At 41.4% G+C, this 27841-nt stretch overlaps 1 protein-coding gene across 1 annotated transcript in view; it reads left to right on the top strand.

Moving 5' to 3' along the window:
* The window catches only part of LOC126295000 (6-phosphogluconate dehydrogenase, decarboxylating), a 122918-nt gene that overhangs the window by 93430 nt on the left and 1647 nt on the right, over window positions 1-27841 (top strand). The window contains exons 7-8 of the mRNA XM_049987254.1: window positions 18534-18667; window positions 25127-25349. Coding sequence (XP_049843211.1) covers window positions 18534-18667; window positions 25127-25349 — 357 coding nt within the window. The remainder of the gene's footprint in view (window positions 1-18533; window positions 18668-25126; window positions 25350-27841) is intronic.

Below are 27841 nucleotides of genomic sequence, written 5' to 3'. Positions count from 1 at the left end.
CTCGTCAATAAATTAAATACAAGTGTTTTTTTACGTGATAAAGAACTTTTAACAGCCAATAAATGTGGAGGAATAATTATTACATGACTGACTACGCTAAATACAAACATAACAATCAAGTATGACATGCATGGGCAATTAGTAGCTGTGGTGTAGGAGTAGCATATCCAGTTCGTAATTACGTCAGAGGATAAGGTCCTAAGTTAGATTCCCAGCAATTCTAATGTTTTTACTTACTCAATTACGATTCTATATACTACGTTTTATGTATACTGTTCACACTGCATCGCTAAGTAAGTTTTTAAGGTCTTGCTAAGGAACTTCATCTTCACACCTATCCCAGTATATCACACATATTTAATTCCTAATAAATTACAATTAACCATGAAATTTTACAGATATTTGATGTTGCGAACATAATTCATCAGCAGTCAGTGTTAAAACCAAACGTTTCAATTAATCTAAATAGTCTGTAAAAGTAAAGCATACAAACAGAAAAGAAAGTCGAACACTTTGTGTAATGATTTGTCTAAAAATATGAAATAAAAAATATTAGGGAAACATTTAGTGCGCCTCGTTCTGTGTTCATGATTTCGAGCATCATTCAAAGGCACATAGAATGTTTCTCTGATCTACTTATTTCTTTTACACAAGTCATTTCATAAAATATGTAACTGATTTCTTCCATTTTTTAACTTCAAGTTTCATTCAGAGAGTATGATCTTACTGACTCGTCGTTTGCCTTCCCGACGTACTTGATCCATTGACATTTAAATACCACACCAATGTATCTTTTTATGTGCAAAATAGCTAGCTCTTCAACAGATGACATTTTTGACACTTCATTTAAAGCGGCTTTTTGTGAAATATTTCAATTTTTCCTCAGCTTATCAATTAAGTTTTCATTCATTACCGTGATTACTTTCAAGCAGTTAAATATTTTCATGCCAAACTAGACCTCATGCTGGTCACTTTGATACTGCATATACCTGTTTCTCTCCCTTTGTTTGACTGAAAATTTAGACAAAACCTAGTGGTGTAAGTTACAGCAAGTCTTGTTTTTGCTCTGCTCACACATTTACAAAAACATATCGAGTGTTAATCATATGATAAAATAGTCCTTTCTGCGTGCTGTCATTTCCAAAAATCGTTGATCTTTTTATCTTGTACCTTTCATGAGATACGATAATTTTTATGACCACTTGATCCCCGAAGCGCAGGAAAGGTTTGGACTCAACGCAAGTGACCCATCTGCGGATATAACAACCAATATCTCAAGAATGAAAAGAGATATCATTCTGGTCTTGACTTTAAATAAAATTTAGCTATACTTGTTACGTTTTGTACACAATAATGTATGGCCTTAAATGAACTAGACAGAAAGCCTACACCATGTGATTTTACCTCTGCAAATTCTTATAAATTTTGCGCAGCTATGTACTCAGTTTTGTGTAGCATGGTAACTATGACGAATAACGAAAATCCGACATTAATCGAGCAAATGTATCAGTCTAAAAGATGCCGAACAATTAAATTTTTTCACCCAATAGTTTTCTTAAAATCGGATGTGAAGTATTTCGTAGCTTCCGTCGCATCCGCTCCACTGCTTTGCCGAGAAGACACATGGCTGTCGCTCTGTTGCACGTGCTGCAGCGACAAAACTCAAACACGTTTGAATTCAAACGTCACCAGTTGCAGCGGGAGACAGGCAGCGACACAGATGTTGCCCACATAGGACACTTCTGTAACTATACCTGCAGTTGTTTCATCACCTGAAGCTGTTGCACGCTTGTGCCGCTCACATAGGACCCAGCCTAAGCGAGTAATACCAAACTTTTCATAATTTTCACGTTATGGTGCATATGACAATGCGGAATCAACAGAGGGCTCAGCTTTACAACATTGCCAACCTCTCCTCTAAATAAATTTTCCTGACTGCTCTAAACACATTTTTCATATATAATAGCTTTCAACATCTCGCTAGCTTTGGACGATAGAGAACAAAATGTAGGAGACTGACATCCTAAGACACTGAAATGAGAATTGGAAAAAGCATTTCGGGAGCCCCAGGAAAGCAAAGGAATGGGCTATGACAGAATACCATCTGAGACAATCTACATCTACATCTACATCTACATGACTACTCTGCAATTCACATTTAAGTGCTTGGCAGAGGGTTCATCGAACCACAATCATACTATCTCTCTACTATTCCACTCCCGAACAGCGAGCGGGAAAAACGAACACCTAAACCTTTCTGTTCGAGCTCTGATTTCTCTTATTTTATTTTGATGATCATTCCTACCTATGTAGGTTGGGCTCAACAAAATATTTTCGCATTCGGAAGAGAAAGTTGGTGACTGAAATTTCGTAAAAAGGTCTCGCCGCGACGAAAAACGTCTATGCTGTAATGACTTCCATCCCAACTCGTGTATCATATCTGCCACACTCTCTCCCCTATAACGCGATAATACAAAACGAGCTGCCCTTCTTTGCACCCTCTCGATGTCCTCCGTCAATCCCACCTGGTAAGGATCCCACACCGCGCAGCAATATTCTAACAGAGGACGAACGAGTGTAGTGTAAGCTGTCTCTTTAGTGGACTTGTTGCATCTTCTAAGTGTCCTGCCAATGAAACGCAGCCTTTGGCTCGCCTTCCCGACAATATTATCTATGTGGTCCTTCCAACTGAAGTTGTTAGTAATTTTAACACCCAGGTACTTAGTTGAATTGACAGCCTTGAGAATTGTACTATTTATCGAGTAATCGAATTCCAACGGATTTCTTTTGGAACTTGTGTGGATCATCTCACACTTTTCGTTATTTAGCGTCAACTGCCACCTGACACACCATACAGCAATCTTTTCTAAATCGCTTTGCAGCTGATACTGGTCTTCGGATGACCTTACTAGACGGTAAATTACAGCATCATCTGCGAACAGTCTAAGAGAACTGCTCAGATTGTCACCCAGGTCATTTATATAGGTCAGGAACAGTAGAGGTCCCAGGACGCTTCCCTGGGGAACACCTGATATCACTTCAGTTTTACTCGATGATTTGCCGTCTATTACTACGAACTGCGACCTTCCTGACAGGAAATCACGAATCCAGTCGCACAACTGAGACGATACCCCATAGCTCCGCAGCTTGATTAGAAGTCTCTTGTGAGGAACGGTGTCAAAAGCTTTCCGGAAATCTAGAAATACGGAATCAACTTGAGATCCCCTGTCGATAGCGGCCATTACTTCGTGCGAATATAGAGCTAGCTGCGTTGCACAAGAGCGATGTTTTCTGAAGCCATGCTGATTACGTGTCAATAGATCGTTCCCTTCGAGGTGATTCATAATGTTTGAATACAGTATATGCTCCAAAACCCTACTGCAAACAGACGTCAATGATAAAGGTCTGTAGTTAAATGGATTACTCCTACTACCCTTCTTGAACACTGGTGCGACCTGCACAATTTTCCAATCTGTAGGTACAGATCTATCGGTGAGCGCGCGGTTGTATATGAGTGCTAAGTAGGGAGCTATAGTATCAGCGTAATCTGAAAGGAACCTAATCGGTATACAATCTGGACCTGAAGACTTGCCCGTATCAAGCGATTTGAGTTGCTTCGCAACCCCTAAGGTATCTACTTCTAAGAAACTCATGCTAGCAGATGTTCGTGTTTCAAATTCTGGAATATTCCGTTTGTCTTCCCTGGTGAAGGAATTTCGGAAAACTGCATTCAATAACTCCGCTTTAGCGGCACAGTCGTCGATAACAGTAGCATCGGCACTGCGCAGCGAAGGTATTGACTGCGTCTTGCCGCTTGTGTACTTTACATACGACCAGAATTTCTTTGGATTTTCTACCAAATTTCGAGACAATGTTTCGTTGTGGAACCTATTAAAGGCATCTCGCATCGAAGTACGTGCCAAATTTCGCGCGTCTGTAAATTTTAGCCCATCTTCAGGATTTCGCGTTCTTCTGAACTTCGCATGCTTTTTCCGTTGCCTCTGCAACAGCGTTCGGACCTTTTTTGTGACCCATGGGGGATCCGTTCCATCTCTTACCAATTTATGAGGTATGAATATCTCAATTGCTGTTGCTACTATATCTTTGAATTTGAGCCACATCTCGTCTACATTCGCATAGTCAGTTCGGAAGGAATGGAAATTGTCTTTTAGGAAGGCTTCTAGTGGCACTTTATCCGCTTTTTTAAATAAAATTATTTTGCGTTTGTTTCTGATGGATTTGGAAGAAATGGTATTGAGCCTAGCTACAATGACCTTGTGATCACTAATCCCTGTATCAGTCATGATGCTCTCTATCAGCTCTGGATTGTTTGTGACCAAGAGGTCAAGTGTGTTTTCGCAACCATTTACAATTCGCGTGGGTTCGTGGACTAACTGCTCGAAATAATTTTCGGAGAAAGCATTTAGGACAATCTCTGAAGATATTTTCTGCCTACCACCGGTTTTGAACAAGTATTTTTGCCAACATACCGAGGGTAGGTTGAAGTCCCCACCAACTATAACCGTATGAGTGGGGTATTTATTTGTTACGAGACTCAAACTTTCTCTGAACTGTTCCGCAACTGTATCATCGGAGTCTGGGGGTCGGTAGAAGGAGCCAATTATTAACTTAATTCGGCTGTTAAGTATAACCTCCACCCACACCAGTTCGCACGGAGTATCTACTTCGACTTCACTACAAGATAAACCACTACTGACAGACACAAACACTCCACCACCAATTCTGCCTAATCTATCTTTCCTGAACACCGTCTGAGACTTCGTAAAAAATTTCTGCAGAACTTATTTCAGGCTTTAGCCAGCTTTCTGTACCTATAACGATATCAGCTTCTGTGCTTTCTATTAGCGCTTGAAGCTCAGGGACTTTTCCAGCGCAACTACAACAATTTACAACTAAAATTCCGACTGTTCCTTGATCCAAGCACGTCCTGTAATTGCCAAGCACCCTTTGACATTGCAGCCCATCCCGCACTTTCCCGAGGCCTTCTAACCTAAAAAACCGCCCAGTCCACGCCACACAGCCTCCGCTACCCGTGTAGCCGCCAGCTGAGTGTAGTGAACTCCTGACCTATTCAGCGGAACCCGAAACCCCACCACCCTATGGCGCAAGTCTAGGAATCAATGAAAGTCTTTGTTCCAAATTCAGTAGCCAAATAGACTGAGGTAGGAAACAGAATTTATTACACTGTAATTTGGCTCCAAGATCTACTTAAGATCATTCTAGCTCTTTTACCAAGTGCAGTATTCAAAAAAAATGCAATGAGTATAGGACAATTACATTTATCAGTCATATCATAATGACTCGAACCAAGGAGAGCGGTATTGAAAATTGAGTTAAATGCATGGGAAGACCAGTTTGGATTCGGAAAGAATAAAGGAACAACAGCTGCTATATGTTGTCTGATGATGACTGGAGAAGTAATGGAGGAAAACAAAAAAGGAGTTGTATATTTGTCTCATCAACTGGGAAAAGACTTTAGATAGTCAACTGGAATAAACGGCTGAGAATTTTAAAAGATGTTGGGAATAGACTGGAAAGGTAGGTGTTTAATAAGGGAGATAGGTACAAACCAAGAGGTAACAGACTAGGGAATGACAGGAGGCAGAAGAAATGAACATTAGATATGGTATAGGGTGCTCACTGTCAGCAAAGCTATTCAACATATAAGGAGAACTGATAGGTAAGGCCTTAGAGGGTGCAAGAGGCATTGAAATTAGAGGAGAAGGATAAAAGCTATAAAATACGCAAATGATCAAGCAGTGCCGGGGTGGAATCAGAAGAGGTGCTGCAGATGATATTCAAGAGGCGGCAAGGAGTGTAGAATCAAATATAGGAAAGATAAAATTACCAAGAATAAGCAAGGAGGAAGCACAAGTTAACACATTCTCGTGTAGATAAAAGATAGAACTAGTAAAATATTTTGTTTACCTGAGAAGTTTACAATCGTGGAACAAAAGCTGTACAGAAGAACTGAAGAGGAGGAGGATATGGGAAAGAAAGCATGTGATGAAAAGGTGAAGTAGTTGCTGAATGTTACATGTGCAGTATAGTGTTATACAGCAGTGAATTCTGGACGTTTAAAGAGAAAGAAAGGAGTTACTTAGACAGTATTGAAATGTGGCTATGGAGAAGGTCTAAGATGAAATGGACTGACACTTCAGAATGGGGTGAAGCGGATTGACATTTAGGAATGAAGAAAGTAGGTGGAGATAGAAGACTATTGAATGTTGCCAGAAAGAGGAAAAAATCTTGGCTGGGACATAAGCTGTGTATGAACTGTCTGCACCAAGGAATTATAGAGGCAAAAATGGAAGAAATGAGAGGAAGTGAATTGGAACAATGGACAACAATAAAACAGAACAAAAATACAAACAGTTCAAGGAAGATGCTTGGAATAGGGCATGATGGAGGATGTCCAGTTGAAATCTGTCGTAAGACATACACCAAAGAACTAATTACAGACTTTACCACTTGTTAACTATCATAATACAACTGCTAATACTGTTGTGGCAGTTGCACCAGCTTTTATTTATTCTTCATTTGTTGCTTGTTGTCCTCAGTGTTATCGTACTGTGTTGCTACACTGGCTGAAAAAATGGCTGAGGATTCAGACACTGACTACTGCAAATTATGTAGCGGACAGGTGCACAGTTGTTTCACAGTACTTTCACAGTACTGTTCACAACCCCGAATAATACACAGTTATATGGCCACGGCACTATCGTTTAATTTTCGACAAGCCTCATTATTAGTTTGCAGGCGAAACCTCCACATACTACTGCAATAGATTCCTGTTGAACATCTACGAGCAGTAAAAGCCTAACCACACAGCTCACATTTCTTGAAGAATACACTGGTACATATGGAGCAGACACTGTCACTGTTTTTACTCATGGCCCAATGGTGTAACACTTGTTCCACAGTTAATTTGAAGTAGTATTATTGTTGTTCTAAACAACACAGATTCCTTATCTAAAACTCGGCCGTGGACTGATTGTCTCATGACAAAAAATCGGGCCCTTGTGTATTCTCACAATAACAGGTACTGAAACTTCACACAGTTTGAAGTTGAATTTACAGAAATTGGAATTACCTCATATTAAATTACCTCATATTAAATTAACTGAATACATTAAAAAACTGGTTCTTTTTAACAGTTACTCCCACTGCAAGGGTTAAGCTGAATGATTTGTTTCTATAATGAAATTAACAAATATACACTACTGGCCATTGAAATTGCTACACCAAAAAGGTATGCAGATAATAAACGGGTATTCATTGGACAAATATATCATACTAGAACTGACATGTGATTACGTTTTGACGCAATTTGGGGGCATAGATCCTGAGAAATCAGTACCCAGAACTACCACCTCTGGCCGTAATAACGGCCTCGATACGCCTGGGCATTGAGTCAAACAGAGCTTGGATGGCGTGTACAGGTAGAGCTGCCCATGCAGCTTAAACACGATACCACAGATCATCGAAAGTAGTGACTGGCATATTGTGATGAGCCAGTTGCTCGGCCACCATTTACCAGATGTTTTCAATTGGTGAGAGATCTGGAGAACGTGCTGGCCAGGGCAGCAGTCAAACATTTTCTGTATCCAGAAAGGCCTGTACAGGGCCTGCAACATGCGGTCATGCGTTATCCTGCCGAAATTTAGGGTTTCGCAGGGATCGAATGAAGGGTAGACCTACGGATCGTAACAGATCTGAAATGTAACGTCCACTGTTCAAAGCGCCGTCAATACGAATGAGAGGTGACAGAGGTGTGTAACCAGTGGCACCCCATACCATCACTCCGGGTGATACGCCAGTATGGTGATGATGAGTACATGCTTCCAATGTGCGTCGCCAAACACAGATGTGACAATCATGATCATGATGCTGTAAACAGAACCTGGATTCATCTGATAAAATGATGTTTTGCCATTCGTGCACCCAGGTTCGTCGTCGAGTACACTATCACAGGTGCTCCTGTCTGTGATGCAGCGTCAAGGGTAACTGCAGCCACGATCTCAAAGCTGATAGTCGGTGCTGCTGCAAACAGCGTCGAACTGTTCATGCAGATGCTTGTAGTCTTGCAAACGTCCCCATCTGTTGACTTAGGGATCGAGACCTGGTTGCACAATCCATTACAGCCATGTGGATAAGATGCCTGTCACCTCGACTGGTAGTGATAAGAGGCCGTTGGGATCCAGCACGGCGTTCCGTATTTCCCTCCTGAACCCACGGAGTCCACATATTCTGCTAGAGTCATTGGATCTCGACCAACGCGAACAGCAATATTGCGATATGATAAACCGCAATTGCGATAGCCTACAGTCCGAACTTTATCAACGTTGGAAACATGATGGTATGCATTTCTCCTTCTTACACAAGGCATCACAACATCGTTTCACCAGGCAATACCGGTCAGCTGCTGTTTGTGTATGAGAAATCGGTTGGAAACTTTTCTCATGTCAGCACATTGTAGGTGTTGCCACCGGCGCCAACCTTGCTGTGAAATGAAAATGATTAGCTTTTCAGAGCATTCACACATCTTCTTCCTGTCAGTTAAATTTCGCATCTGTAGCACATAGTCTTCGTTGTGTAGCATGTTTAATGGCCAGTAGTGTAAGTACACGAACAATACTTTTGTCAAAACTGTTAATTGCTTCGTAATTAATATAGGGCTGGCTTTGCTAACATGTTTTCGAATAGAGCCAAATAAAGACTTAAAGATTATTAGCATTTCATGTTCCAAATGTTTAAAATTATTACAGAATTTAAGTTTGTTTGTGTGTCAACAATATAATTTGTTAAGAAAAAACTACTGATTTTGTCCTATAATGAAAGATACTAAATAGTAATAGTCAAAATGAATTAGAAAATCAATTACATACGTAAATCTAAGCACAAAAGCAGATCTGTTATATTTTTTTAAACTGAGGGCCAGCCTTTCTCTTGTATGAAAATGTAGGTTGTGTTCACGTATGTTAGTGGTAATTAGTCAAAATTTAAAAAAAAATGAGCTTTAAGGAGGCACATGTCAAAACAAAGGGAGGAGTTAAAATTATCCCACTTTGCTTTGTCACACAGTGCTTTAAAAATTATGTGCAGAGCAGTGCACTGTAATCTCAAAAAGACGCTGTGTGGTTAACTTGGCTCTTACACATAAGCTTACAGCCACAGCCTTTGTCAGAAAGAGAAGCGCACACCATTCATTTGTTCAAGCAAGCTCACCTCGTGCACATGTGACTGCCGACTCTGGCAGCTCGGGTATGTGAGAGTTCCTATTAATTGTGTCTGTTTGCAACTTAACATGTCATCTTTATAGTAAGTAGCAATTTCTTCTTGTACACTGTTGATATTTGTACCTGGAGTTTCTGTTGTAGCTCAGTGATTTTGGTCCTTGGAACTCGATGACTAAAGACATAGGTAAAAATATTTCTGCTTTTCCTTACATCAAAATTGTATTACAACAGCACATAAAGGGACTGGCAACTTATCTATACAGAGAGATACTGCACCGGATGAAAACAAAATACTCCATCTATCAAATCCGTAGTGGGCCTGTCAAAACACATCGTGCCTTACTTACTTACTTACTTACCCGTGGCTTGGGCCTTAGTGACCGTATGCCTGCTCCACAGTCCTCAGTTGTGCCCAGTTGCGAGCCTCGTGCCACCACTCGCCTGCTCGTAGTCCCATGTTCTCGGTGTCCTTGTCAATAGTGCCCTTCCATCTCGTCTGCAGTTGTCCAGCTACAGCTCCCAGAAGCACATCATTGGGTATCCTCCCTTCATTCATCCTTGCTACATGTCCAGCTCAGGTCAGCCTCCTTGTTATAATGTCAGGCTGTGCATAAAGCTTTTAATTCTTGTGGTTTTTTTAATTCTCATTTCCCTGTTTGTGAATCTATCACAGGACCATATATTTTTCGGAGGATTTTTCATTCGAAAACAAGTAGTTTCTCTTCATCTGTTCGCCTAAAGGTGAGGCTTTCACAACTGTTCATAACCACTGGCATAATCATACTTTGGTACAGCCTGATCTTAAAACTTCTTGGCAGGGATCTTTTCTTCAGCACATCATGAAAGGTAAAGTATGCTCTGTTGCCTCCAATAATTACTGCATTTATTTCAGTTTCACAGTGATCCTGATCACTGCAGAGATTACCAAGGTATTTGACCTTTTGAATCGGAGACTGTCCACCGTGAGCGGGTCCCCATCTCTCGCTGACTTTCTCAGGATCGTGTATTCTGTCGTATCTTCAATGACTTGCAGGCCTGCCCTACTAGCAATCTTGCAGTACGAGCCTGCCATTCTTCTGAGCCCTTCTCTGCGACTACTGATTAGGATTATATCGTCTGTGCATGCCAGTCGAGTCATTGATGTGTTACGAATGGTAGGCTCAATGTAGTTCCCAAGTTGTGCAGTGACCGTAAACCATAAAATTACCAAATTTGCAGCAACCGGTCGCAAAATTGTGTTTTATTTATTCACTTTTGCAAATCGATTTCGACTGATTAGCAGCCATCATTGGTGCTTTCAACCAATATGTGCCCTGAGTAGTAATACTATCTCAAGCAGAGGTCAAACATGTATAGACACCCCAGGATGCAATTTTGAAGAACAGTAGAAGTTTGTACTTTCTTTTTCAATAAATTGTTCTTTATTTATTTATTCAGCTTATTTTTTCTGCACATCCTTCAAATAGTGTGGAACCCCCACTTCTACACTTTTGAGACACTTAAAAGTGTAAAAGGCAGGGAAATGTAAAATGAGGGAAATAAAATTTGAAGTGGTAAAAGTTATGTATAGATTCCCCCTTGCATTTTCAAATTACTCAGGGCCTAGTCAATTATTGCTTCCCATTATGCGTCACCTTAGTGACTCATCGCTAGCAAAGTATCCGCAGTTTCCTTTTTTGAAGATGAGCCATCCTATTGAATTTTTGTACTATGTTTAGCCTCTGATATAACTGGAAGTGGTAACTCTATGTTGCAGAAAAGTTAGAAGTGATTTTGCTCATCATAATCATTGTTTTGGGAAATCTTGCAACTTTGTCATTCATTATTGAAATAATGAAACACTGCTCCAGTTACATATTTTTCCAAGCTTAGCATGATGCATTTTGAGAATTTGTTCTGTCTGTTTTTCCAAGCTTAGCATGATGCATCACACACACACACACACACACACACACACACACACACACACACACACACACACACACACCGCTGATGAATAGAGCACCCGTGTGGTGTGTCAAGAAACTTAACTGCACAACATTTGTAAACACTACTTTAAGGCCTGTACCGTGCCAGCATCATTTTGTCAATTATTTCAGTTTTTTCTCCACAAACATTGTTTCATGATGCATAAATCGCAGGACAATAACAAGATGGTTAACTCAAAAACTCATTTGAATTAACTTTTTGAACAAACGAAACTTGATGGGAGTGATAAAAAAATGTTTCAAATGGTTGGAAAACATTAATTCTGGGAATGTGAAAGGGGGGGGGGGGGGGGCTTTCTACTATATTGTAAACAGGAATGGCTCTGTAATACTCAGTAGTACATACACTCCTGAAATTACCTATTCACCATTTGATTAAGAAAGAAGAGTAAAGTTGTCTGAAAGAAGTTGTTGTGAATCTGACTAAGATGTAACACTTTGTTTTCAAAGTGTTTAACAGTTATTGCAGTTACATTGTGACTGAGTTTTGGATCTACTTCCAGACTTGAATTAATTTTTATTAAGTCTTTCTACTTGGAATTGAATTTTGAGTGCACTAAAAGCAACTATTTCAAATACATCAGTGAAACAAGTCATTCACATGTTTTTTTTCTTCTTTCTTTTAAGGATCTGTGAAATTTTCTTGGGCTACTGGGAATAGTTTTGATGAGCTATAGGATTACCACATCCGACATGTCTTCCAGTTTTGAAGTTCTCTGTATTCTGCTGAGACTGGATCAAAGCTGGTGTGATTGTGTTCTTGTACTCTTCAGTGAACTAACATGGCTGAATTTGTAGCTTATTTCTCCATGACTGGTGATCCAGATTTTGATGAAACTGTGTCAAGAGAGAGACAATGGTGAATTGTTGCACAAATTCCACGTGCTTAACACTGCTAACACCGTTTTGTGAACAGGTGATTGCCTTTCGTAACTAGCTCAGCAGATGACGAAATGATTGATGAAATGTATGATGAGATAAAAGAAATTATTCAGATACTGAAGGGAGATGAAAATTTAGTAGTCGTGGGTGACCGGAACTCGATAGTAGAAAAGGAAGAGAAGGAAATGTAGTAGGTGAATACGGAATGGGAGGGAGGAATGAAAGAGGGAAGCCGCCTGGTAGAATTTTGCACAGAGCATAACTTAATCATAGTTGACATTCAGTTCAAGAATCATAAAAGGAGGTTGTATGCATGGAAGCAGCCTGCTGATACTGGAAGGTCTCAGGTAGATTATATAATGGTAAGACAGAGATTCAGGAATCAGGTTTTAAATTGAAACTTCCTGGCAGATTAAAACTGTGTGCCCGACAGAGACTCGAACTTGGGACCTTTGCCTTTCGCGGGCAACTGCTCTACCAACTGAGCTACCGAACCACAACCCCCGGTACCCACAGCTTTACTTCTGCCAGTTGGTAGAGCACTTGCCCGCGAAAGGCAAAGGTCCTGAGTTCGAGTCTCGGTCGGGCACACAGTTTTAATCTGCCAGGAAGTTTCGTATCAGCGCACACTCCGCTGTAGAGTGAAAATCTCATTCTAGGTTTTAAATTGTAAGACATTTCCAGGGGCAGATGTGGACTCTGACCACAATCTATTGGTTATGAACTGTAGATTAAAACTGAAGAAAGAGGAGGTGGGACCTGGATAAACTGAAAGAGCCAGAGGTTGTACAGAGTTTCAGGGAGAGCATAAGGGAACAATTGACAAGAATGGGGGGAAGAAATGAAGAAGGAGAAGGAGAAGAAGAAGAAGAAGAAGAAGAAGAAGAAGAAGAAGAAGAAAGGGTAGCTTCGGGGGATGAAATAATGAAGGTAGCAGAGGATGAAGTAGGTAAAAAGATGAGGGCTAATAGAAATCCTTGGGTAACAGAAGAGATATTGAATTTAATTGATGAAAAGAGAAAATATAGAAATGCAGTAAATGAAGCAGGCAAAAAGGAAAACAAACATCTCACAAATGAGATGGACAGGAAGTGCAAAATGGCTAAGCAGGGATGGCTAGAGGATAAATGTAAGGATGTAGAGGCTTATCTCACTAGGGGTAAGATAGATACTGCCTACAGGAAAATTAAAGAGACCTTTGGAGAAAAGAGATCTACTTGCATGAATATCAAGAGCTCCGATAGAAACGCAGTTCTAAGCAAAGAAGGGAAAGCAGAAAGGTGGAAGGAGTATATAGAGGGTTTATACAGGGACGATGTTCTTGAGGACAATATTGTAGAAATGGAGGAGAATTCTAATCCCAAAGAAAGCAGGTGTTGTCAGATGTGAAAATTAACAAACTATCAGTTTAATAAGCCACGGCTGCAAAATACTAACAAGAATGCTTTTCAGACGAATGGAAAAACTGGTAGAAGCCGACCTCGGGGAAGATCAGTTTGGATTCCGTAGAAATGTTTGAAAATGTGAGGCAATATTGACCCTATGACTTATCTTAAAAAATAGATTAAGGAAAGGCAAACCTACGTTTCTTGCATTTGTAGACTTAAAAAAAGCTTTTGACAATGTTTACTGGAAAACTCTTTCAAATTCTGAAAGTTGCAGGGGTAAAACACAGGGAGCGAAAGGCTATTTACAATTTGTATAGAAACCAGATGGCAGTTATAAGAGTCGAGGGACGAAAGGGAAGCAGTGAAAGCAAAAGGAGGATAATGGAATGTAGTCGAATTTAGTCGGGTGATGCTGAGGAATTAGATTAGAAAATGAAACACTTAAAGTAGTAAAGGAGTTTTGCTATTTGGGGAGCAAAATAACTGATGATGGTCGAAGTAGAGAGGATATAAAATGTAGACTGACAATGGCAAGGAAAGTGTTTCTGAAGAAGAGAAATTTGTTAACATAGAGTATTGATTTAAGTGTCAGGAAGTCGTTTCTGAAAGTATTTGTATGGAGTGTAGCCAGTATGGAAGTGAAACATGGATGATAAATAGTCTGCACAAGAAGAGAATAGAAGCTTTCGAAATGTGGTGAAGAATGCTGAAGATTAGATGGGTAGATCACATAACTAATGAGGTGGTATTGAATAGGATTGGGGAGAAGAGAAGTTTGTGGCACAACTTGACCAGAAGAAGGGATCGGTTGGTAGAACATCTGAGGCATCAGTGGATCACAAATTTAGTATTGGAGGGCAGCGTGGAGGGTAAAAATCGTAGAGGGAGACCAAGAGATGAATACACTAAGCAGATTCAGAAGGATGTAGGTTGCAGTAAGTACTGGGAGTTGAAGCAGCTTGCACAGGGTAGAGTAACATGGAGAGCTGCATGAAACCAGTCTCTGGACTGAAGACCACAACAACAACAAAAACAGGCTGTGCTAACCTATTATGATATAAGCAGTCCCACACAAGGCGTGCTGCTCTGCCTATTTGATAAGGGTGCAAACACTGGAGCAGCACCCTAGAGTTGGTCGCACTAGTGTCTTCCGTGTGATCTTCTTTACAGATGGTCTGCACTCTCACAACCCTTCCAGTGAATCAGTCTTCCATTCACTAGCCCTACATATACACTATGTGATCAAAAGTATGCAGACACCCCCAGCAACATAAGTTTTTCATATTAGGTGCATTGTGCTGCCAGGTACTCCATATCAGCAACGTCAGTAATCATTAGACATCTTGAGAGAGCAGAATAGGCCGCTCCGCAGAACTTGACAGACTTCAAATGTGGTCAGGAGATTGGATGTCACGTGTCTCATACGTCTGTACGTGAGATTTCCACACTCCTAAACATCCCTAGGTCCACTGTTTCCTATGTGATAGTGAAGTGGAAACGTGAAGGGACACGTACAGCCCAAAAGCATACTAGCCGACCTCATCTGTTGACTGACAGAGACCGCCGACAATTGAAGAGGGTTTTAATGTGTAATAGGCAGAAATCTATCCTGACCATCACACATGAATTCCAAACTGCAAAGGGATGTAGTATGAGAGTGCCAACAGTAAAATTTGGAGGCGGTGGTGTTATGGTGTGGTCGGTTTTTGTGGAGGGGGCTTGAACCCCTTGTGGTTTTGTGTGGTACTAACAAAGCACAGGCCTACGTTGATGTTTTAAGCACGTTCTTGCTTTCCACTGTTGAAGAGCAATTCAGGGATGGAATTTGCAACTTTTAACAAGATCAAGCATGTGTTTGTAATGCATGGCCTGGGGCAGAGAGGTTACTTAACAATAACTTCCCTGTAATGGACTGGCCTGCACAGAGCCCTGACGTGAATCCTACAGAACACCTTTGGGATGTTTTGGAATGCCAGCTTCATTCCAGGCCTCCCCAACCGACATTGACACACCTCTTCAGTGCAGCACTCTGTGAAGGATGGGTTGCCATTCCCCAAGAAACCTTCCAGCACCTGACTGAACGTATGCTTGCGAGAGTGGAAGCTGTCATCAAGGCTAAGGGTGGGCCAACACCATATTGAATTCCAGCATTACCGATGCAGAGCACTAAGAACTTTATAAGTCATTTTCAGCCAGGTGTCTAGATACTTTTGGTCTAAGCTTTTATGTGAATTCATATAGATTTTGGGTTATAGCTGTTGCGTCAAATGATACATGATTACAATAAAACCAACACACAATAGCTGCACATTTGTATTAGATATTCTACATTGTTAGTTTCTTTACCATAAATTTACTTTTGTTGTATTATTTTTTTCGATAAGATGATGTAGGGATATGTGCCACCACAACTCTTAGTAGTATTACCGCTAAATATTTAAATGATGTAAGATGCCCCAGGTGTTCACCACTTATCCTGGAATCAGATACTACTGGGTTACGTGCACTATCTCAGATTTATCCACATTTTAGCATAGCTTCCATTAACTCCACCCGGCAAAATTGCTAGACTTTTGTAACAGTGTATTTTAAGGGACAGAGGTAGTGTTGAGTGAAGGAGAAGTATTTGAGGCATTGGACTAAAGTTCAGTGCATCTAAATTTTTCTTGTGTGTGACAGATTTAAAGAAAAGGCAGAAATTTGACAGAAAAGCATTAAGTGAAAGAGAGCCACTCTTCAGTGAATCACAAAATTAACTGTCTGTCTGTGGAACCAAACCAAAATTTTAAGCGTTTCATTTCAGACCACAAGCAATGAATAATGTGGATAAAATGAAATAGATAAGGAAAAATAAATAAATAAGTATTTTTAGTTGTTGGGGGAGGGGGAAGGATCTGAATGACCTTAAACAAATGTGTGCCAAGCAGGTAGAGGTGAGATGAGATCTATATCTACATCTATACCCTGCAAACGACTGTGAAGTGTGGGGCAGAGGGTACATCCCATAGTACCAGTTATTAGGGTTTCTTCCCATTCTGTTCACAAGTGGAGTAGGGAAAGAATTATTGTTTGCATTTACAGATACATTCAGAGATTATTCTAATTTTATCCTCACGATCCCTATGTGAACGACATATGGGGGTTATAGCATATTTCTAGAATTATCGTTTAAAGCCGATTTTTAAGAACTGTTCAGACTTTCTCGGGATAGTTTACGCCTGCCAGTTCAGTTTTGTCAGTATCTCCGTGACGCTCTCTCACGGATCAAACAAAGCTGTCACCATATGTGTTGCCCTTCTCTGTATACATTCAGTATCACCTGTCAGTATCTTCTGGTACTGGTCTCTCTCACTTAAGCAATATTCTAGACCCAGTCACACGAGTGATTTGTAGACTAGTTGCACTTTCCCAGTGTTTTACCAATAAACTGAAGTCTACCACCTGGTTCATGCATGACTGAGCCTATTTGATCATTCCATTTCACGTCCCTACGAAGTGTTACACCCTGGTATTTGTAGGAGCTGGTGGATCCCAACAGTGACTCGTTGATATTAGTCGTAAGATATTACATGTTTTCATTTGTGAAGTGCACAATTTTACATTTCTGAACATTTAAAGCAAGTTTCCATATTTTGAACAATTTAGAAATCCCGTCGAGATATGACAATATTTATGCAGCTTCTTTCAGACAGTACTTCATTATAGGTAAATCATAACCTGCAAAATGTCCAATTAGTATTGTATGTTATAGCGTTAACATTCACATCTGCATGGTTACTCTGCAATTCACACTTACGTGCCTGGCAGAAGGTTCATCGAACCATTTTCATACTACTTGTCTACCATTCTACTCTCGAATGGCGCGTGCGAAAAGGAACACCTAAATCTTCTGTTCGAGCTCCGAGTTCTCTTATTTTATTACGATGATCAATTCTCCCTGCGTAGGTTGGTGTCAATAAAATATTTTCGTGTTTGGAATAGAAAGTTGGCGAGCGAAATTTCGTAAATAGATCTTGCCGCAAAGAAAACCACCTTCGTTTCAGTGACTGTCACCCCAACTTACGTATCATATCAGTGACACTCTCACCCCTGTTGGGCGATAACACGAAACGAGCTGCCCTTCTTTGCACTTTTTCGATGTCTTCCATCAATCCTACCCGGTACGGATCCCGTACTGCACAGCAGTATTCCAGCAAAGGACGGACAATTGTAACGTTGGCTGTTCTTTAGTGGGTTTGTCAAATCTTCTAAGTGTTCTGCCAACAAAGCTCAGTCTTTGTTTCGCCTTCCCCATAATATTATGTATATGGTCTTTCCAATTTAAGTTGCTTCTAATTGTAATTCCTAGGTATTTAGTCAGATCGGCAGCCCTTAGATTTGTGCGATTTATCGTATACCCAAAATTTATCGGATTTCTTTTAGTACCCATGTGGATGACCTCGCACTTTCCTTTGTTTAGTCACAATTGCCACTTTTTGTACCATACAGAAATTCTTTCTAGATCATTTTGTAATTGGAATTGACTGTCTGATAATTTTACTAGATGGTAAATTACAGTGTCATCTGCAAACAATGTAAGGGAGCTGCTCAGATTATCACCTAGATTGTTTATGTAAATCGGGAACAGAAGAGGGCGTACGACACTACCTTGTAGAACACCAGATATCACTACTGTTCTACTCGATGATTACCATCTGTCACTACGAACTGTGACCTCTCTGAGAGGAAATCACGAATCCAGTCACACAACTGAGACGATACTCCATAGGAACGCAATTTGATTAACCGTTTTGTGAGGAACGGTATCGAGATGAAGAGCGAGGGTCCCGACATACTTCCCGTGGGCACACCCGAAGTTACATCTGACTGTGACACTCTGTCTGAGATAACATACTCTGTCCTCGCTATCGTAAAGTCCTGAGTCCAGCTACAAACAGACCTTTGCATTAATCCAATTGCACTATCAGGTAAAGCTGTGTACAGAGAATTGCTTAGACGTGTTCTTCTTTTTGCAGGCCCTGTACGCATCTAAAATAGTGTCGTACGCGCAAGGCTTCATGCTGCTGCGAGAGGCGGCCAAAGTGCACAACTGGGACCTGAACTACGGAGCGATCGCCCTGATGTGGCGCGGCGGCTGCATCATCAGGAGGTGAGTGTGGAGAGCGGGGCGGTGCAGCTCGGCGCATGTCGGGTCTGGTGCGCTTACTCGCAGATGTAGGTGGTCTCGTGAAAGGTGTTCGGGGTAGTCTTTTGTTTCTACCTGTAGTTTAGGATGGCTCACTGTTTCCACCCACATTGAGTCACAGAAAAAGTTTGTTCTGTCACTTTGTGGGCTAAAGGATGTAGTGATACAGTGATAGTGAGATAAAAATGCCTCGTTACGTCTTAAGGGTACTGAGGTGCTGTACGTACTTAGTGACACATTAAGAATTGAGGGCTACTACTGGGGAAAAACTTTAATTTGTGGTCTCACAACTCGATGATAATGAGGGGCGTGTGAAAAGTCCGTGCAAAAGTAGAAACTACTTATGTGTTTGGGATAAACATTTTTCTTAAATTTTTGACGTAGTCTCCTTTTAGACTTATTGTCGTCGGCTGATACTCGTATCAGAGTTTTCATTTCTCTCCTGAGATTTCCTTTGTCACGGTTCAGGCGTGGAAGTGTCATTGATGGCTTAGCAATCCAATCCTAGCGTGGAACAGGTGGCCACAGACATAACAGCTGATGGAAGGTGGAGGACGTGGCTGAGCCTGGAGGAGTTTGTCTTTGGCGTTTGTCATTCTCCATTCTTCGACGTTCCAGCTCACAGTTTAGAAGAGCATTTGAGGTAACTGAGTGCCAGCGACTTCGGTCTTCTGCTATTATTGACCAGTTACTCGGATCAATGTTAAAGTTTTTCAGATTTTTCTTGTACTGATCCTTATAACGTTTGAGAGGGCACCTCGTATTGGGTTTCCGAGGCCCGAGGGTGTCTTTCACTTTCCTCTCTGGTATCTGTTATCTACCCTTCGACCCAACAATGAAGCAAGCGGAAGAAGAATCGTGTATCACAGGTTCTCAACGATCGTGGAGGCAAAAGAGGTCATGCCAGACGAACTGGCTGTAAAGGCACCGCTCCGCCATCATTGAGCTCGCGGCAGTTCGTTGCAGTTCTGGTACCTGAAGTCACATGTTGCATACATATGTGCTGTGATGAATTGTTCTAGAATCATAGTGTGTGGGTCACTTCCTCGCAAGCTGTAATCCACCTTAAACAAATTCACGCAAATGGCAATTTCTCCTGTCATTTTCTTCAAAGACGAATGGCGATGGGATAAGGACGATGGTAGCAGGCTCAGTGACACTGGAAGTTACTAGTCTGGACCTACACATTGGCAGCAGGTGTGTGATGGTCGCCTTCCTGAGAACCTGTATGACTACTCGGGAATCCAGTCCTGCATCTGCGATTAGGCAGGCCTATTTAGGATGACCACTGCCCACCCTGCTTCGTTCGAAGTTCATTAATATGACCTTCATTTATGCAGATGGCTCTAAGACCAGTGACGGGGTGTCGGGTGTTCTTTTATTGTCGGGGCACAAAGTTTCAAATACCGGCTACATGGCCATTGTTCGGTTTCACAGCTGAGCTATTTGCCCTCTACCAGGCTGTTCTATACATCCGCCGCCACTGACATTCTGCTTATGTCATCTGTTCTGATTCCCTGAGCGCCATCCAGAGCCTCAGTGATCCGTATCCGGTTCACCCTTTCGTGCACTGGATCCAGCGCTCTCTTCAGCAGCCGGCGGACGAGGGTTCTCCGGTTAGCTTTATGTGGATTCCTGGCCATGTCTGTATCCCTGGGAACGAAGCTGCAGATGCCGCGGCTGAGGCTGCAGTCCTCCAGCCTCGGACAGCTTCTTGTTGTGTCCCTTCATCAGATTGTAGCAGGGTCATTTCTTGGCGCATTTTATGGCTGTGGCATGCTGATTGGGCTGCACTTACGGACAACAAGCTTCGGGCCTCGAAACCTCTTCACGTGGCTTGGACGTCCTCTTCACGCCCTTTTCGGCGGGAGGAGGTCGCTTTGGCCCGGCTACGAATTGGACATTGCCGGTTCAGCCATCGCCATCTGCTGACGGCTGCGCCGGCGCCGTTCTGCCCACGTGGACAATTGCTGCCGATCCGCCACATTTTAATGTCCTGTCCGGATTTTACTACACTGCGTCTTGATCTTGGCCTGCCATGTACTCGGGATGCCATTTTAACGGATGACCCGGGAGCTGCTGTTCGCATTCTTCGTTTTATCAACTTGACAAACCTGTCTAAGGACGTTTGATTATGCTGTTGTTTTTTTAATCCTATGCCTGTTAATACGTCTTTTATAGTGTTGTCCCTTTTAGTTGCTGTTTTAACCTTGTGCCTCGCAGTGCATTCCTAACTTAGTCTGGGTGCTAGTGACCATTGTAGTTGTGCGCCCTAACACAAAAAAATAAATAAATAAATAAATAAATAAATTAAAAAAAAAATGCCCACCCTGAATGGGGAAGACCCTAGAAAATGTGGGCTAAACATTGGAAGTCACACTTGAACTAGGCTGGGAATCCGCACCCAGCAGGTCACTCCTTTTAGACTTATACACTTTGTCCAACACTGTTCTAATTTGTTGATCCCTTCCGAATAATAGGAATCGTCTAAGTCTGCACAATAGCTATTAATTGCTGCAATCACCTCTTCGTTTCAATAAAATCTTTGTCCTGCTAGCCATTTCTTCAAATTGGGTAACAAATAGTAGTCAGAGGAAGCAAAGTATGCAGAATAGGCAGGGGGGGGGGGGGGGGGTGAAAAGAGTTGGAATCCTATTTCTATTAATTTTTCGACCACAGCTGCTGAGGTGCGTTCTGGTGCATTATCATGATGGAAAAAGACTTTTTTGTGGTCCAATCGCCAGCGTTTTTCTTGCAGCTCGGTTATCAAAAGGTCCAATAACTATGAATAATGTGCAACTGTAATAGTTTTATCCTTTTCCAGATAGTTGATGAGGATTATCCCTTGCAAATCCCAAAAAAGTCGCCATAACCTTTGCAGCCAAAGGAATGGTCTTCGCCTTTTTTGGTGCAAATTCTCCCTTGGTAACCCATTGTTTGGATTGTTGTTTGGTCTCAGGAGTACAGTAATGTATCCATGTTTCATCTACAGTGATGAAACAACGCCTTAAGTCCTGTGGATTCTTCCTGAACAGCTGCCAACCATCCTTGCAACACTTCACACAATCCCGTATTTGGTCAAGTGTGAGCAATCGCGAAACCCATCTTGTGGATCGCTTTCTGAGGTCCAAATGTTTATGCAAAATATTATGTAACCCCTTCGTTCAAGATGCGCACAGCACTAGCAGTCTCACGCACCTTAACTCTTCTGTCATCCATCACCACATCATGCATTTTATCAATGATTTCTGGAGTCTTAACCTCCACAGGATGTCCAGAATGTTCAGCATCACTTGTGCCCATATGGCCACTCCGAAAATTTTGAAACCACTTGTAAACTGTTCTAATAGAAGGTGCAGAGTCACCGTAATGCTTACCAAGCTTCTCTTCAGTCTCCTGAGGCATTTTAAAGTAATCTTTAACCACCACACGAAATTCTTTTTCGTCCATTTTTTTTTTTTACTTCCTTGACTCTCACAAATGCCAAACACAAAGAAATAGACCAATGTGGCTGAAACTTGGTGTGCGTTCTTTCCAAAGATGCTCTTAACTGAACATGACCTCGATCTGCACCGGTGGTGCCATCTCTTCGACTTTGCATGGACTTTTCAAACGTGCCTCGTACGTGACGCCACTGATTTAAGTTGGATACATTGTCACTTTTATTCATGTAAAAGCATCACAAACAGCCCTCTTTGTATTATTAATTATTCGACAGTTAGCATATGATAATTAACTGTGTTCTGACCAGTTTAGTTTCCTTCGTGTGGATACTAAAATTAGTTATTGATTAAACTGATGTTTGAACAGTAACATTGTCTCCAATACAGATACCATCTTGAAGTCAGACCGATTCCGATGACTGTGCACCAGAAAATGTTGCATCTATTTGTGACAAAATTTGTATCGTTTTTTTTTTTTTTTTTTTTGCAAAATTCACATCTATTTTTGGTAAAATTTGCATCTCCTATTTTCTTGTAAATGATTAGACAGATTTAATAGGTTGTCACATTACATGGGTGAAGGCATACAGACTGTTGAAGCAGTAGCATTTCCTCGTCAATGAACTGAATGTCTCTCAAATATAAGGTGTTTTTGAACATTATCTGTCTCTTTGTGCCCGGTTTCACGATTACAAAGTTGGCAGGATATAATTCGTAAACATGCAAACTGTGCTTCTGATTTATGACACTTGAGATAGAGCTGACAAGGCACTTGGCATAGCACTAGAACTGAAAATAATATTTTAAAGTTAGTGGAGGAATTTGGGTGCAGTCAAAAATGTGGCATATTTTGTTTTCCAGTCTCTATAGTGGCAGATGACTGTGAACATAAACAAACAAGAATTTTGAATGTCAGAGGAGCGGTGTGGGGGAATGAGCCCCAGCTTCCTGTAACAGGGCAGCCGCCTACATCCATGTTCTGTTTTCACAGAAGTGATACTGTCACAGGAATCGCCAGTCTCTTCTGGTGTTGTAAGGATCTTAATTAGAATCTGTTTTGGACCGGGAATTGTCAATTCACTCTTGTCAAAATAATAAAAGAAAACTACGAGCGACACACTACACGAAGCATTTGGGAAAGGCTACTGTGTAATTGCTTGTTGATGTTGGCAAAGTATTATTAACAACATTGTTCAGGCTCAACTGATGCATCACAGCGCAAAACATTCGCCACCTAATTTGTCACTTTAAGTGTTTGCATTAAACCAAGTTTGAACTTTATCTAATAAACAAATATGCGTGTGTTTCTTTGTCAAAAGTATCTGAACACCCACAGAAACACACATTTTTCATATTAGGTGCATTGTGCTGCCAGGTACTCCATATCAGCGACCTCAGTAGTCATTAGGCATCATGAAAGAGCAGAATGGGACGCCCTGCGGAACTCGGACTTTGAAGGTGGTCAGGTGATTGGGTGTCATTTGTGTCATACATCTGTATGCGATATTTCCACACTCCTAAACATCCCTAGGTCAACTGTTCCTGGTGTGGCAGTGACGTGGAAACGTGAAGGGACATATACAGCGCAAAAGTGTACAGGCCGACCTTGTCTGTTGAATGACAGACCACCGACAGTTGAAGAGGGTCGTAATGTGTAATAGGCAGACATCTGTCCAGACCATCACACAGGAATTCCAAACTGCATTGGGATCCACTGCAAGCACTAGGACAGTTAGGCTGGAGGTGGAAAAACTTGGATTCGACAGTCGAGTAGCTGCTCATAAACCACACATCACGCCGGTAAATGCCAAACGACGCCTCGCTTGGTGTAAGAAGCATAAACATTGGACGATCGAACAATGGAAAAGCATTGTGTCGAGTAACGAAGCACGGTACACAATGTGGCGATCCGATGGCAGGATGTGGGTATGGTGAATACTCAGTGAACGTCATATGCCAACAAGGGTAATGCCAACGGTAAAATTCGGAGGCGGTGGTGTTTTTATGGTGTGGTCATGTTTCTCATGGAGGGGGGGCTTGCACCCCTTGTTGTTTTTCTGACACTATCACAGCACAGGCCTACATGGATGTTTTAAGCACCTTCTTGCTTCCAAATGTTGAAGAGCAATTCGGGGATGACGGTTGCATCTTTCAACATGATCAAGCTCCTGTTCATAATGCACGGCCTGTGGCAGAGTGGTTACACAACATCATCATCTCTGTAATGGACTGACCTGCACAGAGTCGTGACCTGAATCCTACAGAGTACCTCTGGGATGTTTTGGAATGCCAACTTCGTGCCAGGCTATACCGACCTACGTAAATACCTTTTCTCAGTGCAGCACTACGTGAAGAATGGGCTGCTATTCCCCAAGAAACCTTCCAACACCTGATTGTACATGTGCATGTGAGAATGGAAGCTGTCATCAAGGCTAAGGGAGGGCCAGCACCATATTGTACTCCATCATTACTGAACTTGTAAGTCATTTTCAGCCAGGTGTCTTAGATTCTTTTGATCACAGTGAATTTGTAAATATTGAAAAATGGCAAATAAATTACATCAGTGTTTGTCAATTTGCAAAAATAGTTTTTCTTTTGATGATTTACATTTAAACTCAATGTAGTGTTAACATTTTTATGTAGATTTTACATTATTCTTTTCAGTGTTGCATATGTCTCTGATATTGAAAAGTTATTGAAACTCTGCAGATCTTTTATTTACATACAATTATTAATGACATTTAAAATGTCTTAAGAAATAATATTAACGCAAAAGAAATGTTAAAGTCAGAAAACATTTAATTGACTGTGATGAAATTAAATGTTGTCTACGAGTAAAATGATGTAGTAAAAATACATGTGTATAAGATTGTTTACTGACCTGAAATCGTTGTATTCAGTTGAAAGTCCAGATTCAGTTAGATTAGTGTGCATTTACTCTCGAACCACTCCTGACCAGTCTTCTGCACTTTACCCCCAGTGTCTTCCTGGGTAACATAAAGGCGGCGTTCGACAAGAACCCGTCGCTGCCGAACCTGCTGTTGGACGACTTCTTCAAGAGCGCAGTGGAGCGGTGCCAGAACTCGTGGCGCGATGTGGTGTCGGCGGCGGTGCAGCTGGGCATTCCGACGCCTACCTTCAGCACGGCACTCGCCTTCTACGATGGCTACCGCAGCCCGCGCCTGCCAGCCAACCTCATCCAGGTGAGGGGTCTGCATGTCTCTGGTTGTTGAGGTTGCTATTTTTTGATGTGATGTTGCTTTTCTTTTTGTGTTTGTATGTGGTTATTTATTCTTTCCTACTCATCTCCAGGTGAAGTGATAAGTAAGAAACTCAACGAAACATTATGACAATCTAACTTGGCTGATAACCCAGGAAGATTTCACTAAATTTGACATGACTTTAGTATTTTTGTGGTTGAGTCCACAGTGACTGTCACCGAGGGGGGTTGGCACAACAGTCAGCACACTGGACTCGCATTCAGGAGGACAATGGTTCAAATCCCTTTTCATCCACCAAGACTTAGGTTTCCCAGTTTCCCCCCCCCTGGTCACGAACAGTTTAATTTTTTCCAAGCTGTCAGCATTTGTGCCTAAGATTACTGTCAGGTGAACATTAGTGTTTTACGCCACAGCAATTTTTGTGTTTGAAGGCAAGTACTTTAGAATGGCACTGAAACAAGTAACCAGTTTCACCTATGCTGAAAATATCCTTCATTTAGTATTGCTGTGTAAGTTACTGTCATTCACTAACAATTTCTATATCTACACCACTTCGTTTGTCCCATACTGTTTTGTACGACACAGTGTACTGTTCTTCGAACCCATCAATCCTCCTGCTATATGTGGAGAAGTTCTAAATTCCTAGCACCTTGGCCATTGCCTTTTCGTCCAACATCGTGCCATTCACTTGCTGTATGAATCCAGTTGTGTGTAATTTCTTCTAGCTCTGCGTATTTAGAATAACAAGCATATTTCATTTTTTTCCCCATTACCCCAAAATAGTCTTTGTTTTTAATGATGGTGTTCAGCAAGACAAAGGTATTTCTAGAATCTGTGCTAATGCAATATGTGACCTGTGACAAACTTCAACTCCTTTCAGAATTTTTACTTTCTGTCCCATTGAAAGGGTTTTTCTGTCTCTCCAAACCACTGAATTGCATGGCAGAGGGTATTTAGTGTCGGACTACATGCCATGTGTAAGGAATATTGGCATCTTCGATGTCACAATGTATTGGTATTATCTACCTCAGTTATCACTGGCTTCTGCATCTTCTGGGGCCGGGTGTGCCTTTTCTCTGACATAGCATTATCGTGCTGTATATTGAAAACATTGCCTCAGTGTCAGCAATTGTGCGCCGTTCCGGAGTATGCAGGAAGAATTTCTGGGAGCCTCTGCGTGGAACAGCTGTACGCAGCTGTGTGGAGGATAAGTAGTAGGAAGAATTTGGTAGAAAGGGCAATTAATAGTAGTTGAAAGCGATATGTCAATTTGCAGGAGAAAAGTATTTCAGTAATTAAATTATTTCATTGAAGCCATGCAGGATTAGTTGAGAGGATTTACAGTAGATATGGTGTTGTGTTTGAGAATCAGTAATTGCCTTGGAGAAGCATGTGAATAGTAGAATGTAGAATGTAAAAGGAAAAAGTTTCTGTGATCATTGATTTCCTGTTTAATGCGAGGAAACAATGTAGCAATGACTAATCACTGTGGATGTGAATTGGACATAACTGTTAATATTAGATGGGATGAGTGTATGCCAGTTTCATGTTTCTAAACATTTAAAGTGAATCGTCAGTCTTTACATCATATGGAAATGTTAACAAGGTTGAACTAAGTATTTGCACAGCCCCCCCCCCCCCTTTTTTTATATAGATAACTGCAGATACAGACATTTTGACTGAGAGCACATATAATTGTTGTAAAATATGAGGGTAATCCCAAAAGTAAGGTTCCTATTTTTTTTTATAAGTACATAGACGTGTTTCTACAGTGGTTTACATCAGTTTACAGCTTAAACATTTAGCTGTTTTTCGACATAATCACCATTTCTGTAGACGCTGTGGCAGTTATTTTATGTCATACCAGCTCGCCGCCATGCTGTTCAGAAAGTTATGAACCTCTTCTTTCACCTCGTCTTCGGATCTGAATCGCTGGGACCACAATTAACACTGACAGGTACTGTGAGGCTCTGAAAAAACTCAAATGAGTAATTCAGAACTGTAGAAGAGGAATGTTGAGCAAGGGAAGGGCGTACACATTATCCGTGACAACGCTCACCCATACATCGCCCGGCAAACCGTTGCTTTCCTGCAACAGTTTTAGTGGAACGTAAACAACCACCCACCCTATAGTCCTGACTAGTCACCCAGTGACTATAACCTGTTCCATAGGCTAAAAGAACATAAGAACATTGGGCCGGAAAGCGATTCAGCTCCGACAAGGCGAAAGAAGAGGTTCATAACTTTCTGAACAGCATGGCGGCGAGCCGGTACGACACGAGCATAAAAAAACTGCCACAGTGTTTACAAAAATGCATCAACAGAAATTGTAATTATGCCAAAAAATAGCTAAATGTTCAAGCTGTAACTGATGTAAACCATTGTAGAAATAACAGGTCTACGGACATATAAAAAAAATTGAGACCTTACTTTTGGGATTACCCTCGTAGTTTATACGTATAGAGATTGTTTTT

Source organism: Schistocerca gregaria, chromosome 11, assembly GCF_023897955.1.
Source record: "Schistocerca gregaria isolate iqSchGreg1 chromosome 11, iqSchGreg1.2, whole genome shotgun sequence".
Taxonomy (NCBI): Eukaryota; Metazoa; Arthropoda; class Insecta; order Orthoptera; family Acrididae; genus Schistocerca; species Schistocerca gregaria.
The sequence above is the reverse complement of the archived record's forward strand: the minus strand, read 5'-3'. Positions and strand labels throughout refer to the sequence as shown.